The sequence below is a fragment of the Labrus mixtus genome, chromosome 18 (genome assembly GCF_963584025.1).
Source record: "Labrus mixtus chromosome 18, fLabMix1.1, whole genome shotgun sequence".
Taxonomy (NCBI): Eukaryota; Metazoa; Chordata; class Actinopteri; order Labriformes; family Labridae; genus Labrus; species Labrus mixtus.
In genome coordinates, this window is record NC_083629.1 from 7551275 (window position 1) to 7570878 (window position 19604).

Here is a 19604-nt window from a genome sequence, read left to right on the forward strand (position 1 = left end):
TTTTGTTTGGCCACGCCTCCTCCATACTGAAGCCTCCGCTCTCCTCCAGAGACACACCTCCAACCCCTCTCCACTTCCTGTAATGAAATTGGAACGTACAATAATCAGACAAAATCGTCCTTGTCTCGAGCTGCATTGTTGTTAGTATGCTAATGTTAGCGCTCTTTAGTTAGCTCGTAGCTTCACATTGCATGTAAACTGACACAGAATGAGCGTGATCTAAAAACTCTTACATGACATCCAAATAAACAGTGAGTATGTTCTTCTTCTTCTCTCTAGTCCTTGACTAAAACAGTTTTTATACTCAAGGGGAGGAGCCGGCCGTCCCGTCCATGTAAACACGGCTCTGACAACAACACAGCCAGCGGGACTCGAGCTTCTCACTCATTGTAGACAGTCATGACTCAGAGACACATTTACACAGGACAGACTTGATGTCTGATATATCAACAAGTTGCACATTCTGCCTTTAAAAACACTTAAGGTGTATAACATCTGAATGTAAATAACAGATCTCCAAAATAAAAGACCAAGCTCCAGTGCTAAATTAAATTAATGTTGCCGCGGAAGAAAAAAGGAAATTAGTCGAAATGCCGAGCAACATAAATGAAATTTGAAACATGGTGCAGAAGTCATGCAAAAAGTGATCATAAATAAACTGTATAATCGTTCTAAAGCTTCTTCAGTGGGTTTTATAAACTCATTTTTCTGTTGACCAACAAACCATGAAGGTCACACATTTGCCTGAGGGGGTTTAAAAATAGTTCAATTCATTCAACAAAAAGCCAAACTTTACAAACTTCCTCCCTCCTCTCCCTGCAGGTCATCGAGCACTCCCACCGGCCCCTCCACCTGCGGAAAGGAGACTTCTACTCCTACCTGTCTCTCTCCTCCCATGACAGCGACTGTGGCGAGGTCAGTCAGTGCTCCGAGGACAAAAGCTCCTCGCCGCTGCCTTACAGCATCCCCACTTACATCAGCCCGACTCAAGGCCTCCACAGCCCGAGCCCCGAGCTGTTTACGAGCACCAACCAGCACGTAACAGCCCCGTCCTCCAAACACTCCCTCCTCTCCAACAACAACTTCTGTGCGCTTGATTTGAAGTCTTCCGAGTGCCAAACTAACACGGCTGCTAACGGTAGCCACACTCAAGAGTCCACTAGCCCCAATCCGTCCCTGCCCACCAGCCCTGACATCCGGGATGAGGAGATGCTGTTTGCAGCGTGTACGGAGGAGGTTTACCTGGGTCCTCCTCTCTGCTACAGCATGGTGCTCACCAAGCAACCACGACAGACCCCTGGCTATGAACTCAACGGCCTAGCTTACTTGCCTTGTTCACAATCAAATGATAGACTTCAAAATGAATCTCAAGAGGACACTAGTATCAGACCAGGTGATAGTCTGAGCTATCTGTCTCCCTCAAAGGACTCTGTGATGGATAGAAACCAGGATCACCTGTATTTCCAGGCATCCAGCCGCACAGAGAAAGAACAGAGCTCCTTCTCGCCTATCTTTGAGCCTTCTTTCAGCTCATTCTCCTCCTCCCCGCCCTCAAACGGCGTCCGCGCCTCCCTCCAGAGGCCTGGCTGCAAACCAGAAGATGACGTCCCTCCCTCTCCTCCTCTCCTGTCCTCTGGCGCTCAGGAAGAGAAGCGAGGTGAGGACCCGTACCTCCTCTGTGATGTCGCTGGAGGAGAAGTCGCGGCCGCTGTGAGTGTCAGCGCGCCGCAGGAGGAGAGGAGTCGTAATGAGGGGCCTCCTTATCTTAATCCCCGGGCGCGTGTCGCCCCGATAGACTCCTCCGCAGCTGAATGTTTGGCAGATACTAAAACGCTTGAATCCAATATGGGCGCCGTAATGACCAAGATAAGTGTCTGCAGCTCTGCTACAAATCCCTCAAAAGAGTCAGCCGCCACCGCCACGCGTATTAATCCCAAAATTAACTGCTCGGCGATGAGAGAGGCAGATAGGGAGGAGGGGGAGAGGAGAGGAGAGGGGGATGCTCAGAGGGTGAAGCAGGAGGAGAAAGGGAGGAGACGACGGAGCGGCTCGCAGCAGGAAGCAAAGACAGCGGTGCCGAAGCAGGTTAGTGTTCCACGTATTAGCCTGATCTGCTATCTCAGGACATTATACAGGGCCTTGATACCGCACTTCACCTCTCTACTCCAGGTATTAGACCGAGCCGAGCCCCTCACTGGGTGTGAATGTAATGAGGCCGGTGTGCATTCCTCTCATTTCCATTTCTGAGGCCAGACGCACGTTAGAGGTGTTGATATGTGTAGTCTCCCCCTCTCCTCCTCCCTCTTCGCTTCCTCCTCCTCCCCCTCTATCTCTTCATTTTCATCCTCTCGTCTTTCGTACACTTCCCCTTTATCGTCTCACCTTCATTGTCCTCCTATAAACTTTCCTCCCCCTCTTTCCCTACTTCTTCTCAGAATTGTGTTTCACATCTTCTCCACCTTTTCTTGATCACCTCCTCCACATCTTTCCTCCTCTCTCCCTGCCCTCTTCTTCTTGTCTTTCTAAAGTGTTCACCTCCTCCCGTCCTCTTATCTGACTCCTCTCCTGCTAGTATCTTTTCCTGCCTTTGCATTTTTACTTCCTTTTCCACTTTCCCTCCCCCTTCGATCCTCTCTTCTTCCTCCTCCTCCCTCCCTCTCCTCCCTCAGGTGTTAATGCAAGGAGGGATTTGCAGACTTCTCAGTTTTTTAGTTAAAAGGTTAAGGTCCACAGAACAACATCAGCATAATTACTATCAGTCAGATTTCATTAGGATTCATCAGCTAAGAGCTTTTCCCCGTCCCGCAGTGATCGTTCAATTCATTTCATCGCTGAATTAGCGTGTTTGTGCTCTTTTTTTAAGTTTCCTATTTCCTTATGCAAATGACTTTGGCTCTTTTTTTTTCTTACCATCTCTGCAACCTTGCTGCCTCCTCTGTTTATCAACTTTCCCTCTCCTTAAGAGGAACGCGGCTCGGCTGAAGAGCTTGTTTCATTTCTGATCTTGAGCACAGGCGCCTGTACTCGTTTCTCACGCGCTGCATGTTAATGTGGGGCCGTGTATCATTTGTACAATTTGAAATGCAATAAATAAGAGTTTTACTGCACCGTAAAACACAATCACATCAATTTATCTGCAGCTTTTTTTTTATCAAAATAATTATTCCTGCTTTCCAAACTATCTAATGGGTTGTGCAACAGTTTCCCCAAGGTCATGAACACGGGCTGAGAGTCTCAGCGAGAGGCTAACGGCCATAAAGTGCAGCGCTGATGAACAGTTTGATGAGTAACGGGCTGGACGATGATTTGAACGAGGGATGCTCACTGTGAATATGCAAAAAAAAACAATGAATGCAGCTCTATTCCTAAACTATTACTGTTGTTCTTCATCCTTAATAAAGCTCAGTGACTGATCACTTTAAAGGTCACATATTCTCCTTCTCTTCTTCAGTTTAAATAAGTCTCAGAGCTCCTCAAAACATGTGTGTGAAGTTTCTTGTCTAAATCCATTCTGATCCTGTATTTGATCATGTCTATAAACCCCTCTATTTCAGCCCTGCTCAGAACAGGCTGTTTCTGTGTCTGTACCTTTAAATATGTAAATGAGCTGTGTCTGACCACGCCCCCTCTCTGGAAGGGCTTGGGTGTCTCGGGCTTTCTCGCTCCATGTCCTATTGTTTACGGTGAGAAGGCAGACTCAGAGGGCAGAACAAACACCTAGCTGTGGGAGTGTCACCCACCTGGGGGAGGGGTCACTGCCCTTTGTGATGTCATGAAGGGAACATCGCCAAACGGCCTATTTGAGCACACATTTTCTGAAAAGTGGAGCAGACAAAAGACAGAGAGGATGGACTTTTCTCATCATTGGGGGGTTTGTAGACGGACTAGGGACATATATTAGAGTTAGAGGAACATGGGGAAGTGGATTTTATACGTGTGACCTTTAACAGTTGTCACTTTTAGAAATTCTGATATTTTTTGGTATCATATTTCTTTTCTTGAGGAGGATTAAGAGATAATAGTAAAGTCATGAATCCCGTACAATTCTTTTTCAAATCCAGCTGAACTCCAGCTTTCCGTCCGCATGTATCATAGTTTCCTCATTAGCCAATAAATCCATTAAAAGGCGTCAAACAAAAGGAAGACAGAGAATGCAGAGCTGGGGGTTGAATGCACGTCGGCGTGTTTGTGTGCATGTCAGCGTAACTTGGTGTGCATGTGTGTGTCGGTGTTTGTGGATCTGCAGCGCTGCTAGATGTATGGAGCGGGATAACAGCTACACGAGTCTTTACAAAGCCATTAGTTGTGAACCAATTAAGAGAGCGGCTGGAGAGGGAGAGGGAGAATTGTTTTCGGCCTGATGCTCGTTGTTTTAATTTGCAACTTTTCATCAGTTTGGGCTCAAAGAGAAGAACAAGCCGATTAGAAAACAAAGACAAACAAGGTTTCAGGCCGATAATGCCGTTTTGATTTATTTTTCTCTCTCTCTTTTGTTTGTCTCTCTTTCTCCATCCATCGCTTTTTTTCTCTCCCCCGCTAACTGTTGAGAAGAATAAAGTGGAACATTGTTTTTGCAATTTCAGCTCCATTATTTCTTTGCCTTTTTGTGATTTGACAATTTCTCTCTTGTTTTCTTTTCTCCTCTGCAAGCCTTTCTTGTGATCTCTTAATGTATCTCCATCTCTATCCCTTTTCCTTTTTCATAAATCTATTTTCTCTCTCTCTCCCTCTCTCTCTCTCTCAGGTGAGCTCTCAGTCAGCCGTCCACAATGCCACCAGGACATCAGCGGGGCGGAGCCAAGCCTCAGCGAGACCGCCCACCACGAGGGCAGGGACTGTCAGAGTGAGTCAACTCACACATGCAGCTCAAATAGTCAAAGCTGAATATTCAACAACTCTCAGCAGTCAAAACAGAAAACACGTTTATAGTGACCTAAGATCTCAGCAGGTTGAAAAAGATAGAGCCAAATCTGACTAGGGACCAAAAGATATCCCGTCAGCTTTAGTCTGAGATCGACCGAGGAAACGGTAGACCAGCTACTCCTGTGTTGTGTCGGCTGAAAAGACTGTTTTTGTTCATGTCTTTAAAGAACATTTTAACTGTTTATCTAAAAAGTGTTTATCTGTGTAGAGATCACCAGAATTGTTGTAGTTTCAGCACGAGGGAAACACTGGTGTAGATATGTTCTTAAAGGAGCAGTATGTAATTCTGACACCTAGTGTTTAAAATGGGTACTGCAGTCCATATTCTAAACATTGTAGAGAGATGTCTCCCCCCCCCCCCCTCCTCTGTAGAGTTGATGCTCACACAGGTTGTCATGTGGTGGACACTGAAGCTTCAGTGTTTATCCAGCTCTGCATCGGTCTGTAAACCTTTCTGTGTTCTACCCTCTCTCCATTTTTCAAAACCATCTCCAATATTGATCCTAGTTTGAGCACGTTTCTGCTCGTGGAGCTTATTAGAAACATGCAGAGGCTTTTTAGGTCGGGTAGAAAAAATGAGCTGCGGTAAAAAGTTGTAGCTACGAGGCTGCACAGAAACAGTGAATTTATTTATTTGATCATCTTTTTTCAATTTTAAAATCAACACAAACAAAACAAAGGCCATCACCGACTCAATCTGTGTGTGTGTGCGTGTGTGTGTGTGATGTGGCCGCCCTATGGGTGCCTCCAGGGCTAAGCAAAACCTACTGCCCCTATACTCCAAACACAGACACACACGCACACACACACACACACACACACACACACACACACACACACACACACACACACCCCTGAGGGCAGGGCAAAAGAGTCCAGGTAGAAGCTCTGACAGCCCAACAGCTGCAGGTTAGACAGACATGTTGTTCATACACACACACACACACACACACACACACACACACACACACACACACACACACTTACACACAAACACACACCAGAGGACAAACCTGCATACACAATAGCAATAATGAAAACACACACATGAAAGTACAGAATCAAGCTCACTGAACACACACACGCATGTAAACCTACGACAAAGTAACACGCACACACACACACAAATCATATCAGTGATGCATACAGCTGGTCCTGACCCCCATGGCGTGCCCCAGCCTAGCCCACCTGTTCACACACGCACGCACACAGCAGTCCTGCACACACACACACACACTCACTGTACACACAGACACAGTGCAATTAAAGCAATCGTGGATGCGGCTCATGATGTGCTCTGTGACCCAGACAGCAGAGGGTCTGCAGCAAAACACAGGAGAGAGAGAGTGTGCGTGTGTGTGTGTGTGCGTGTGTGTGTGCGTGTGTGTGTGCTCAGGCTTCATCACAGACTCATGTTTGGACAGTTTCAAAGCAAAGTGGAACAAAAAGCACAGAGTATTTGTTTCCCTCAGGAGGATGGGTCTGTATAAAGAGATGACTTTATATCGAGCTGAGGTTGAATGAATATGAAACATTTTGTGTTCAAATAAATAATATGAATCGCGTTGTATTCAAGACCACACTAACCGAGACCAAGACGTACATGAGACCAGAGTGCTCCGAGACTGAGACAAGACATTTAGGGATCTAGACCGAGTCAAGACCAAGACCAAGGCAGGGCAAGACTGAGACCATAAATATCTCTGTAAAAACATCATCTTGTGATTAGGGGGCGTGTCCCTCACTTAGAAAGTAACACCGGGAAGGTTGCGTCTGTAACCAAGGGATAAAAATCAAACTACAAATTAATTGAAGTTATTTGTTCTTTTAGAAAGAGGTGTTTTCCTTCTAATCACAGAAATGATGTGGAGAAATAGCCAATCAGTAGTGGTCTTGACCGGTCCGGAGTCCGCCCAGTCTGAGACCTAGACAAGACGGAGTAAAAATGCTTTCGATTCTGAGACCTTCAAAAAGTGGTGCTACAACACCAAATATGTTTTAAAAAAAGGACACGTGAACCTCTCTGATCATCTTTAATCTTCAAGTTTATGAATTTATTTTAGACTTATTTAGCTCTTTCTCATCTTTTGAGTGTTTTAATATCTGAACGTTAAACCTTTAGGACAGAGTGAACGGGGATCCGTTATTTCAACAACAGAATAAATAAACTAATGAACTAAAATTAATGAATTCAGGATATATTACAGACTGCCACGACTATTCATGTAATTTAAAGAGGACATATGATCCCCCTTCTCCACCCAAATATATGTTCAACAACACTGTAGAAGTGGATTTTTTAGAACATGTCCCCTTTAAAGATAAAGTCGATCTCAACAGGCTGAATGGAGGCTTGAGTGACTGAGTGGTTCTCCTTCTATGGTTCTGTAAAAATACCTCTTGAAATGATCTGCCAGCATTTAATAAGCCATCTTTCTTCCTCTCTCTCTCTCTCTCTCTCTCTCTCTCTCTCTCTCTCTCTCTCTCTCTCTCTCTCTCTACCGCTTCAGAGACTACCTGTGCTGGGAGCAGGAACCTCCAGGATCCATCTGTAAGGGAGCCGTGTCCATCTCCTCCCCGCTGAGCTGATCTCTTACCTCAGCTTCATTTTTCAACGTACCTCCCTCCTCCCCATCTCTGCTCCTTCCGTTCCTCTGATCTCCTAAATCTCACTGCTGAACAGATTGTCGAGACACTGGACTGAAATCTTCTCCAGCAGCTGCAGGGTTACCTCACAAACGAGTTCAGTGTTTTTGGTCGGATCTTTTGTCTTCACGTTCATAATGATTTCAGGGTTGAAGTCGAGTCTAGTGAGCTTCTGAGTCGTAAGGATGCAGGGGTGGGATGAGAAAAAATTTCAGCTACTCTATGACCCCGAAGGACTTGTGACAAAATACAGTCTCCACTTAGTGAGGAAGAAGATTTATGAGGAAAAAAGAAGCAAATGTAGGAACATCACATCCAACAATGGGATTTTGAATTAACTAAAAAGTTTCAGGCTGGATGTAGGGGTTAATACCCAGGGGGGGTTTAAGCTTAAAATCTTGATTTTCTTCAATTAAATGAATGAATCAGTCATAAAAATGTGGAAGGAATGAATCAGACAGGTACAAAATATTGAGGTGAAAATAATGTGTTTTCCATCTGCAAAAGGCAAGGCAACCCTAAACTATGTTTTTCATTCATACATTTTCTTTGTATGATTTTTAAAGCATGTATCGCCGTGTCATGGTTTGGTTTTAAGGCGCGGAAGTTCTTCAAAACCACATTAACTTTTTGGTGCCGATGTCGTCAGCCAAACTCATCCAACAGCGGTGTTAAACTGACCGGAGATCAGCTGGATTTAAAAAAATAAGTATGCTACTGTGGTGTAGCACATGTAGCACAATACGTCCACTTGGTCCGTGTCTGTTGATGATGTCAGTAGATCACTGATGTAGCTGTGCTAGAAGCTCTTCATTCGTTAGCATCAACACCAAACTGCAGCCGGTAACTTCACAAAGTTGTGTAAGTCGGAAGGTTAAGCATGGCATTGGACTCACACGACCACAGAGCCCATATGATGTGTTTTTCCTAAATTAATGATTATTATAGGGAAGGAAAGTGGGATGTTTTTTTTACTTTGTATATTTAAATACCCCCTTATTGCGTTCGAATAATCAGTTTTTGGGGATTTGGTTGCGATCAAAAGTCTTTAAAGGACGTAAAAGCCAACACCTTTTATTAAACTGTATTATTGATGTGTTCTCATGACCGAACAAAACAGAGAGGATCTGAGCTCAGAAGGCGGGAAATCATGACCAACTTTTATACACTGGTCGGCTTCGATTCTTTCAGTATCTCACTCACTTCCAGTTCCACTCTGGAAACCTCCACTCTCAACAAAGAACGTTTCCTGCAACTGATCCGGTTTTGTGGTGAATAAGGTTCACCTGACGGGGATGTGTAGAAGCTGTGTGAATTAAAGCTCACCAGGAGTAAAGATTTAACGAAAGTTTTCTTCTTAGAGAAGAAGGAACCAACACATTGTTCAAGTTCTGATTGTCAGATGTTTAATGGATCACTTTGATGCATTCTGTCAAATTTGGATTATAATGTTGAACCCCCTCGCAGTCCTTCATGGTGGACTCTCTAAATGGATTGGGGTCGTACCACAAGCTGTTCCCCATATTTCTAAAGCCTTCAAAGTTGGGTCAACAGCTCCAAAAGATCTACCAAAAAGTGAGAAAGAGGTGCAGCCTGGTTCAGACTCAATAAAGTAAACTGAGATATTTTTTTCCCCGCTTTTCTAAATGACAGAAATTCTTTAATCTAGTTGAGACGTTTGGTTTTATTTTGACCATTTTTGGTGGTAAGCGCACAAGTTTCCAACTCCTGTGGTCAAGGACTGTCTGAATGTCCAGTCTTGTGTAGAGGCAGGAAGTGGTCATAACCTATGGACTATCTAATTAAGGGACGGGCAGGTTCAAGTTGTTCCCCACCTCTGCTGGCCCATTTCAGATATCGTGCCGAGGTCAGATCAACGATTTTGCCCCAATCTAAAGACTATTAAAAATGTACTCAAGGACTACCACTCTGGATTGGTCAAGTCGGCATCGTGGGTGTTTACCAATTTGGTGGCAAAGTGACTTCTCGAATGTACCCTTTTGATAAAGAGAGGAAGTAGTGATTACGCTCATTGAAGACCATCTCAAATGGAGGAAAAGGCAGCGGTCGAGCACTCTTAGTAAGAACTGTTGAGAACTATTCTTTTGTCAAGTGCAACTTCTGGTGGTACACTCCCAAGTTTCCAATCTTCCAGGTTGAAGAAGACTAATTTAATGAACCCTTAGTTTTATCTCAAGGAGAAGACGAGGTAAAGATGCAATCATTGAAGCCATTGTGGACCCGACGTTGTTCTGGGCAGGACAGGGTCAAGCACTCTTTGTCTGTCCAGTTTGGATTGAACACTGTGATGGAACAAATCTACATTTTCAAACTTTAAGACCCTGAGTTTAACAATTACTACATGGGTATAAGATTATGTCAGAGGGAAGAAGTAGTGATTCTAAGTTATAACTGGAGGCAGACAGCGATGGTTATGCCGTCAGGAATCCTCTGTTGACCACCTCATGGGAAGGGGAATACAGTCAAGCACTCTAACCCAGAACTTCCACCAGATACAAGTGCATTGTGTCCGCTCCGGTCCGTTACGGCTCCGTGCACCCTCCGTCAACACCCACGGGCTGCGTTCTCAGTGAGCAGCTGGAGACAAGATAAAGGAGTTCCCGCTGTAATTTAACAGATTCACTCACGACAGTGCGAGATAATAAGATGTATGTGGTATAAAACCATTTAAAACAAACACACATAAGGTCATTGTTCTGAACCGTCAGAACAGAGTGTTTTATTCTGAAAGTAAACCGGATGTTTTAATGTTATTTCTGTGTCTGACTTTCTGTCCCGCTCGATCTGCTCTGTGGTAAATTGATGTGCTGCTCTCCGGCATCCTGCAGAGATAGAAGCCTCGGACCGAACACGCATCTGGTGGAATTTAGGGGTTAGTCACCACAGTTGATATATATTCCTTTGTTAGGTCAACTTCTTGGTGGTACCCTCGACAGTTTCCAACTTGTTTGTTAAAGAGGATTACCCAAATTCATCTAGAAAGCTTGACGTGGTGAAAGTGCAAGGGTTTGAATGGCTTGTTTATCCTTCAAGCCTATGGCCATTCATGCTGTGTCATCTCCTGAAGACGGGGCACAAACATCATTTTGAGGCCCTGGTTGACTCCGAAACTGATAAACTTGGAGGTTTGTTGATCGATTACGGGATATACTTGCTGCTATGGAAGCCACTGAGCTCCAAATTGATTTAAATATTCTCAGCCATCAGGGCTAATCTAGGTCTACCGGATTACCTTCTGGACTAAAACCTTACCACACTATTAAAGCATTCCCCTCTGTGCTGTCAGCAGTATCTGCAAAGGGTTGAATCAGGTGTCCAAAACTACAAGATTCTAAAATGACAACATGATATTTTATCTATGCAACACAACCAAAGTTGGCAAAAGCTAAAGTGGTGTTGTTGTGTAGACCTTGAAGTTTGATGACTGTTGACGGGGACGTGTGTTGTTATTGATTCTGATGTATGTCTGCACACCACGACTGTACCACGTAATGTTTCTTTTTTTATTTCCTAGACGACTCCTGACAGGAGGATTAGCAGCGACGCTGGGTTTGGGTCTGGTGTTGAGACAGGTGTGTGGGTGTGTGTAGGACTAAATAGGGTTTGAGATCTCTAAAATATAAATGTGTGCCTTGCTCTACTGTTACTACTTCTACCTTTTTTTGTTAATTAAAGCCACTGCTCTCCCAGTTAGTGATGAAAACATGCAACAACAAAAACAACGAGACAGGAATCAAGTGTTTCAAGCTAAGGTTGGAGGTGAGCTTGTGTATATATGTGCAGAGCGAGGAATGCTTGTTGTTTGTGTTTATTTAACTCTATATGTGACCTGTGACGTGGAACATCTTTACTATTAGTATTGGCCATAAAGAGCTTGATTGCATGGTTCCTGCAAACTACAATGTAAACCCAACTGTTGACAAATAAACTTAATTTATTGAAAACAAAACGACGACTCGAAACCTTTTTTTGTACGGTGTTGTATTCAAATTCTTTCCCCTCTTTTTCTGTATTCAGACAAAGACTCAGGCAAACCTTTGACAGGCTGTCCCAACAGAACAAGATGCAAGCAACCGTCAGAGTATGCAGAGTGCTTTAATAACAAACGTTGTCTGGCCAAACAGATGTTTTCCGGGAACGCCCAACTGGGAGGAGGCAGACCCAAAATACGCTAGAGCAATGGTCCTCAACTGGTCTGGCCTCAGGACCCACCACAAACTCCTTAATAGGAAATGGGGACCCAAATTTTGGATAATTTTCAACCAATAAGATTTATTTTATGAAACATGGTGCCTCAGAATGTACAAAACATCACAGAACAAAGATATGAAACACAACAAAAATGTGTTTTATGTGATATTTAGACTTTCTTTTCCCAAGCACACATTCGCGACCAACTGAAAATAACTCCACGACCCACTTTTGGGTCCCGACCAACCAGTTGAGAACCACTAACCTGGAGAGATTATATATCCCATCTGGCCTGGGAATGTTGTTGTGGAGAGGGAAGTCTGCTGGGTTGACTTACTGCGCCTGCTGCCACTGCGACCCGACCTCGGATAAGAGGAAGAAAATGGATGGATGGATGTCTGGCCAAACAGCCATGACTGACCTCGATGCATTGCCACATGAACAGAGTTAGCCTCATTGGGCCTCATTCACTAGCAGTGCGTACGCACAAATATGTACTTAAACTGTGCGTACGAACGTTAGAAGCACAAATCTGGGATTCATCAATATACTGTATTCTTATTTGAATTTATTCTTACTCGAACAAAACGAACAAAAATAGAACTTCCTCAGACCATGCGTACGCACAAATGATTGACCAGCTCTCTCAGAAAATGTTAACATACACTCTTTTAACTAAATGCATGACATATTAAAAATACATACAAAAATATATAGGCTGTATAAATATATACATATTTTTAAAAAATGTTGAAAAGACAAGCATTAAAAACGTGAATTAATTAGTGCATTGACTAAATGTATTTAATAATCATGAAATGTTCGCCTTATCATCCTTTAATCTAAAATCTTAAATCTAATCATCGACAACTCCCACTGATATTGCAGTGAAAGATCGTATCTGTTACCAAAACCAGCGGATTAATCTGAGAATATTGAAGAGCATGCAGGGAACATACATGATTGTGATTTACGTCCAAGAAAGTGTAAAGATGCAGCCTTGCTGAAACAAATTGAAGCCGGTGCCTTCAGAGCGCATCAGACCGTCACAACATGTTTGAAGAGTGTGACGAATGACTGATCAGCTGATTCCGAGTGCCAATGCACGTACTGCTGCAACTATGTCATTCACTGTAACGGCATCTAAGCCCACAGACACAGCGATCTTTTTAGCCTTTTGGGGCCATCTCCTAAAAACTTCTACGTGTCTCCACCTCACCGCTCTCGTCCTGATACACCAATCGGATGTCCTTACATGGAGAGATGGGGTGTGGTAGCATGCTGAGTGCAGGTTGTGGGCACGCGCCTGGCGATTTAGAATGATTCTGATTCACTAACACACGCAAGTTGGTGAGAATAAAATTGGCTGGTACGCACGTGTCATGAATCCGACGGTGATTTTACGTATGCACTTATTTTATGCGCAGAGTAAGAACATTTCTACACATTTATTAGTGAATGAGGCCCATTGTTTCTGTGCTGATTTATTCATCTTTCTACTCGAGATTCTTTTACCAAAACAAACCGTCATTGATTGTATTTCACCCAAAGCTGTTATTGTTTCTGCTGTTCTAAATCCTTACTCAAATGCAAAACACGACCCTGTTTTTGTCCCAGGCTGAGCGTACTGAACACCGATGTGGAACTTAATCTGCCGCGGCCGCTCCGCTTGCCAGTGAGGACAACTTATTAGAGTTTGAATTACCTCCAAGTTATTATTAACTTGGCGTAGTGTGTATATTTTTACCTAAATTTGGCAGGTCAGTGAGAGTCATTTCAAGGTTTCTACACATTCCCTGAACCGTGGGCGAGAAAACATAACAATCAGAGCTGGCATTTAGAGTTTCTCTAAAACAACAGACACGTGTCAGGACCCCAATCATCACAAAAGCATCATTAACGTTGTTTTTGATCTTCCAAAAGCTTCATTTTTGCCCTTAATCAGACCTCTGTTTACACGCACAGACGGACAGTTTGGGTGATGACGGGAGGAGGAACAATTGGAAGCTGAAGACGGTGATTGGATCGGCTGATAAACACACACTTTGTGGATATTACAGACTGTTAAATAATGTTCTCCTCATCAGAAAGAGGTCAGCTGGAGAGACGGGAGATAGCTGCTGGTGACAGGGAGGAGATGGCAGGATGATGAGGAGGAGGACGGGGAGGAGGAGGAGGATGATGAGGACGATGATGATGAGGAGAAGGAGGACTAGCGGGGATGTGTTGTTTACCTGGGATGAATTCTAAGAGCTGTGTGTCTCTCTCTCCTCCACACAGTAAATCAATGTGTGTCTGAATGTAGACAGCGGCCTTGATAGCATCCTTCAGAGCTGAACTTCGGTGACAAAAAGTCTCTTTTCACTGCCGAACAAATCGAACATGAAAATGTTGACGTCCCTGAAGCTTGTGGGAAGTGCGGAAGGTGGAAATATGAAGAGCAGGAAGAAGAATATAAGTCAAATCTCAAATCTGAAAATAAAACAAAATGAAAAGATATACACGTTTGTGTTTGCAGAATCATACTGTTGGTCACACTTGTAATTTCTTATCCTTGTGTTTCTTTGTTCCAGTGGTTATGTTACATTCTTGAGTTCTCTGTGTATCTTAGTGTTTCTTGATATATTTTGTAGTTCTTGTCCTCAGTGTTTCTTGTCTTGTGTTTCTTTCTTCCTCTGTGTGTTTCCCTCCAGTCCTGATCCCTCATTGTCTTCACCTGTGTCTGATTACCTTCGTCTCTTTAGTCTCAGTGTTCCTTCCCTCTTGTCAGTTCATTGTGTTTGGCAGAGTCTCCCCATGTTAGTTGTTGCATTTTCCCGATGTAAGTTGTTAAATGTCAGTCTATGTTGTATGTCAGATTTTCCACTGTCAGTGCTTCCCTTTGTTTTTTTACCTTTTGGACTTTTTTGAAGATCAACTTTCAGAGTGTGGGGGAGAATATGATGGTCTGTGCCGCTCAGCCTGCTCACAGGTAGCTTGTTGACTTTTTTTTAAGAAAAGATGACCCTCAATCAAAAAGGCTGTTTGAACGTCTAGAGGGTCACAACCAGAAGGTCCATGTGTGCTGCTGAATGACAAATATCTACAGTCGTCCAGCCTTGGTTGGAATCGGACATGTTGTTCTCCCTGTGTAGAAAGAAAAGTTTAGAACGGTTTGACTTCTAAAATGTGTTTAAAAATCACCTGTGTTTGTTTCTAATTGAGGCGCGGGTCCAGGTGGTTTTCTGGCGATTTGAGAGCCTGCCGGGGCCCCAGGCAAGTATAAATTCGGGGGGGGCGGGGGCCCTCCAACAACCGTTCATTCCCATCATGTCTGCCAGCCGAAAATTACTCCTCCTCCAATTTCTTCTGTGTCTTATTCTCTCCTAAATACGGAACATTCCTCTTTGTTTTTCTTTGTTGAATTTCATTGACACACTTTGGTTTTCACAGTAATAGCTGCGACGCTCAGCATGGCAACGAGAGGGAGCGCTGTCAGGGGGAGGGGGGGCCCTTAGGGAAGTTTCCTGCTTAGTAAAACCGCCCTACTTTTGATGAGTTTGTGATCCCATAGGGGGCCCCTACTGGTCTGGGGATTCAAGCAGTTGGCTGCCTTACCTGTTGACAAGCAGCGCCTCTGCTCTCAGGTGATTTAGATCAGAGACACTAAACCTGATAGAGGTGATAAAACAGTCTGTGTCTTTATATTGATCAAACATTTCCTCCTTATTTAACTGAGGGTCATATGAGGCTGATCTACAGAAGATCTAAATCTAAAGCCTGGCTCAGAGGTTCACTGGCAGTCGTCCTGGCGTGGTACCCATCTCTCTCCTCCGCGTCGCGTATTTAACGTTGTCACCGCGCTGCGCTGTGACACCTCCTTCTGTCTTTCAGGACGCATGAGAGGATTAAAAAAAATTGCAGTTAGCGGCAACAAAACACACTCCACATTAAAGCAAATTGCTTTGTACGATTGTTGCTGCTTTCTCATTGTGGCGTCCCTCTCGGTTGGAGCCGTGATGTTGATTGTGGCTGAAGGGGCCTTCAGATGACTGATAAGCGTTGATGAATGAAAATGGAAATGCTTTTCAGCGCTTTGCCTTCAAAGGGAAATCAAATAGTGAGGAAGGAGAGGGGCGAGCGGCGGAGGGAGAGAATATTTGCCTTTTTGCAATTAACAAGATATGTTCTTTTTTTGTGGTCACAAAAATGGAAATGGCTTTTAAGGTCGTAAAGGTCGAGCGCATCGAAGCATGGTGGCTCCGCAATTACTCTTCAGGCATTGGCCTGATTGGGGGGAGGGCGATGGGTGGGGGGTGGGGGGGGGGGTCCGGCCGCGCACCGACGGTCAAATTAACGAGACGGCCGGCTCCCTGTTGAAAAGATCACATGTGATTACCGTACATCAAACAGACGGAGCGCTCAAATTATCTCCTCTCTCACTGTGAAGTCGGAGAGAAGGGGATAAAACGCAGACGGCGTGATTAGTTAAAGGCTTTAAATGTCAAAACTTTCACTGTCCACAGCTTGAATGACTCGATCCCCCCGCCCCCGCTCAGAGGACAGGTGGGGGGTCGTCCTTCAGTTTAACAAACTACAACAAATGATCGCCCTGGTGACATAACTGAGGACATCGCTGCACCCCTCTGTGAGGAGCAGATCAGCAGTTATGATTCTAATGAATTGACAGGATTTATTTTTATTACTGAGTTCCTTTTTTCATACTGGGAACAAACCAACAGAACCAGTGCAGCCCAAGTCTGTCCCTCTGTGCAGCTGAGGGGCGGGACTAATTTTGTCACAAGAGTATTATATCCTGGACCCTTTTTTAAGCGTGTTTTAGGGTTTTAATGAGCGCTGCATGGTGGTGCAGTGGTCAGCGCTGTTCCTGGTTAGAATCCCCGTCTGACAGGAGCCTCCCTGTGTGAGTTTGCATGTTCTCCCCGTTCATGTGTGGGTTCTCTCCTGGTACTCCGGCTTCCTCCCACAGTCCAAAGACATGCTCGTTAAGTTAACTGGTGACTCTAAATTGTCCGTAGGTGTGAATGTGAGTGTGTCTGGTTGTCTGTCTCTATATGTCAGCCCTGTGATTGGCTGGCGACCAGTCCAGGGTGTAACCCCGCCTCTCGCCCAATGACAGCTGGAGCTCGAGCCACTCTGCGACCCCAAACAGGAAGAACGGTATAGATAATAGGTGGATGGGGTCTAAATGACTAAGTAGTATTTCTTCCGCTTGCTGCTGTGAAGAAGCTGCAATCGTTTCATGCAAAGAAGAAAGAAACACATCTACTCGTTCACTTTCAAAACTTCTAGACACTCTTACCTGCTATTCCTTTACGAGGTTTTTGGACTTTTTCCTGAGTTAGCATTTAGCCTTCTGATCTTTTGCAATCACTGCACGCTGCACAAATAAGAACACATTTTAAAGTATGTGTGTTGTAAGGATGCTGATGTGTTTTAAAACCATTTGCATCGCTGGATGAAATCAGGACGTGTGTGTTCAAACACTAACACACACACACACACACACAGAGTATAAAGCACCTTCTCAAGTCTCTCTCCACCCTGTAATGATGTTCTCGTAGCGCTGCGGAAAGCCTCCACAATCCCTCCTTCATTTTCCATTCCTCTTGTCCCTGATGAGCACCACCATCCCTTCATCATCAGCCGTACCATAATGTACTTTAGTCTGGGGACGGGACGGGAAAATGGGAGGTGAGATTGAAAACAGATTCACTTATAAGCTGATCTTGCATTAGGGGATGTATATAATACGCTGAAGTCATCAAGGCTTTGTTGGTAACAATCAGAGTGATCCATGAACGATTCGACACGCTGCAGATGAACAGACAGAGAGTTCACCTCTGCTGCAGGTAATACCCGGGTTCAGAGGCGTCTGTTTCCCTGCCTGCTCCAATGCACAGTCTGACGTCTGACTCTCGTTGTTTTGCTGAATATTCCTGTAAAGTTTTGCAGAGGACTGTGCAGATGCTTTTCAATGATAGGTAGTTTCCTTTTACAAGCCCTCTGTGTTTTCTGTAATCACACCTGAGTTTTTGAAGCCTGAGTGCAGTCACCCGTCTGTTCCTGCAGGGGGCGCTGGAGTCCCATCGATGGCGGTCTCCGTGCTGGAAATGCTGACTCAGTCTAACTTTCAGTCAACCTAATGACAGGCTGAGAGCGGGAGCTGAGGCGGGTTTTAAGCCTCCTGACAAACTGTTACACCGCACCCACCTGTCAGTCAGGTCAGCTACACACCTTATTGTGAATAACTCTTATTCTCCATAAAATCAAAACTGATGAGTCATCAAAACATTCACCCCCCATACAGTGTGTGTCGATCGAGACATGAGCTAATCAGACCTGTTTGTTTTTTTGAACCAGGTTGTAAACATGTTAATCTCTGCTGTAAAAACATGCTTTTTAGAATGGGTGTGTATGTGACTTCCTGTGCTTCTGCAGCCAGCCTCTAGTGGACACTCGAGGAACTGCAGGATTTTACACTCCAGCATCAGCTTCATTTTTCAACACAGCGGTTTTCATATGTGAATGTCTATTTATGTTTTACTGATGTCTTGTTTTTGCACAAATAAAGAATTTAATTGAACTCGAGAAGTTGAACCAGAACCAAGATGAACCTGAAGGTGAGATCAGGTAATTGTATTTTTATGATTTTTTTCCTCTAACTACCAGCTGTTGATTAACTGGGTCTTAGTTGTTACATAATTTGGAGTCTCAATAAGTACAAAATGTATTAACATGCCCCCTATAGATTATGGAAGCGATTAGTGATCAGAATTCAAATGATAAAGCTAATTTGAAAATTCAAATGCATTAACAGAAATGCTTTTTAATTTTCAGAATATGAGTGTATTATTTGACTCAAAAATAAAATGATGATTCATTTATCTAATTTGAATTTTAGTTTTCAACTTTAAAAATGCACATTCTTTGACTAAATTAAAATGAGGAAGAAAATGACATTTGCTTTATCATTTTCAAAAAATGAAATCATAATTCAAATGAAAAAGCAAATTTTAAAATGAAAATACAGTAAAAGAAACATGTTTTAATTTTCAGATTATAGGTGCATTATTTGACCTATATTTAAAATGTATATTCAGTCATCCAGTTTGCATTATACTTTTACTCTCTATGTATGCATATTGTATGACATCATTCAAATGAAAACTAAAAGGTCTTTGGCTTTTCGTTTTCAAACTTGTCGTGCTAAAAAGTGATCATAATTCAAACCAACTCGAAAACGAATTGGCAAAGTGAACGACACAGGAAAGTGACGTCAGACTCCAGCTCCCAGGCAGGTGAACGTAATATTTACAGTCTATGAGGCGAGCGGGCAGAACGCGCAGTACGATGGGTGGCGGGGTGAATCTTTAACGCTGTTACAAGCTCCAAACTAGTTGTTGCCCTGATTTTGATTCAATTTTAGCGTTGTAGTTGATTATTCTTTTAATAACTACAAAACAATCTCTGAAAGGGAGAGAGAGCTCATACAGTCGGTCGAGAGAGAGAGTGTGAGCCATTACGCACAGAGGATGAGAGACACTTTGTATACAGAGCTGGAGAGATTATTTGAAACAGAAAATTCAATCGATAATCTTTTTTAATGTAATTAAGTTAAGCAGAGAAGAGAGTGATCTATAATCTATCAATAAACCGGTTTTAGGACACGTCTGTGTGAATTTCACGGCGTGCAGATGCTGAGTGACTCTCACGGTCAGAGATAGTGGGCATGGTGTCACGTGTGAGACTTGGCAGCTCGGGTTATAAAGCTGCTGCGTCATGCTCGCTGAAAGTTCAGTGTGCGCTGAAAAAAACACTCC

At 43.7% G+C, this 19604-nt stretch overlaps 1 protein-coding gene across 1 annotated transcript in view; it reads left to right on the plus strand.

Annotated features, from left to right (window-relative positions):
* Positions 1-11539, plus strand: part of akap6 (A kinase (PRKA) anchor protein 6) — a 164102-nt gene extending 152563 nt beyond the window's left edge. The window contains exons 21-23 of the mRNA XM_061062614.1: positions 823-2085; positions 4745-4843; positions 7434-11539. Of these exons, the coding sequence (XP_060918597.1) occupies positions 823-2085; positions 4745-4843; positions 7434-7478 (1407 nt within the window). The 3' untranslated portion in view covers positions 7479-11539. The remainder of the gene's footprint in view (positions 1-822; positions 2086-4744; positions 4844-7433) is intronic.
* The last annotated feature ends 8065 nt before the right edge of the window (positions 11540-19604 follow it).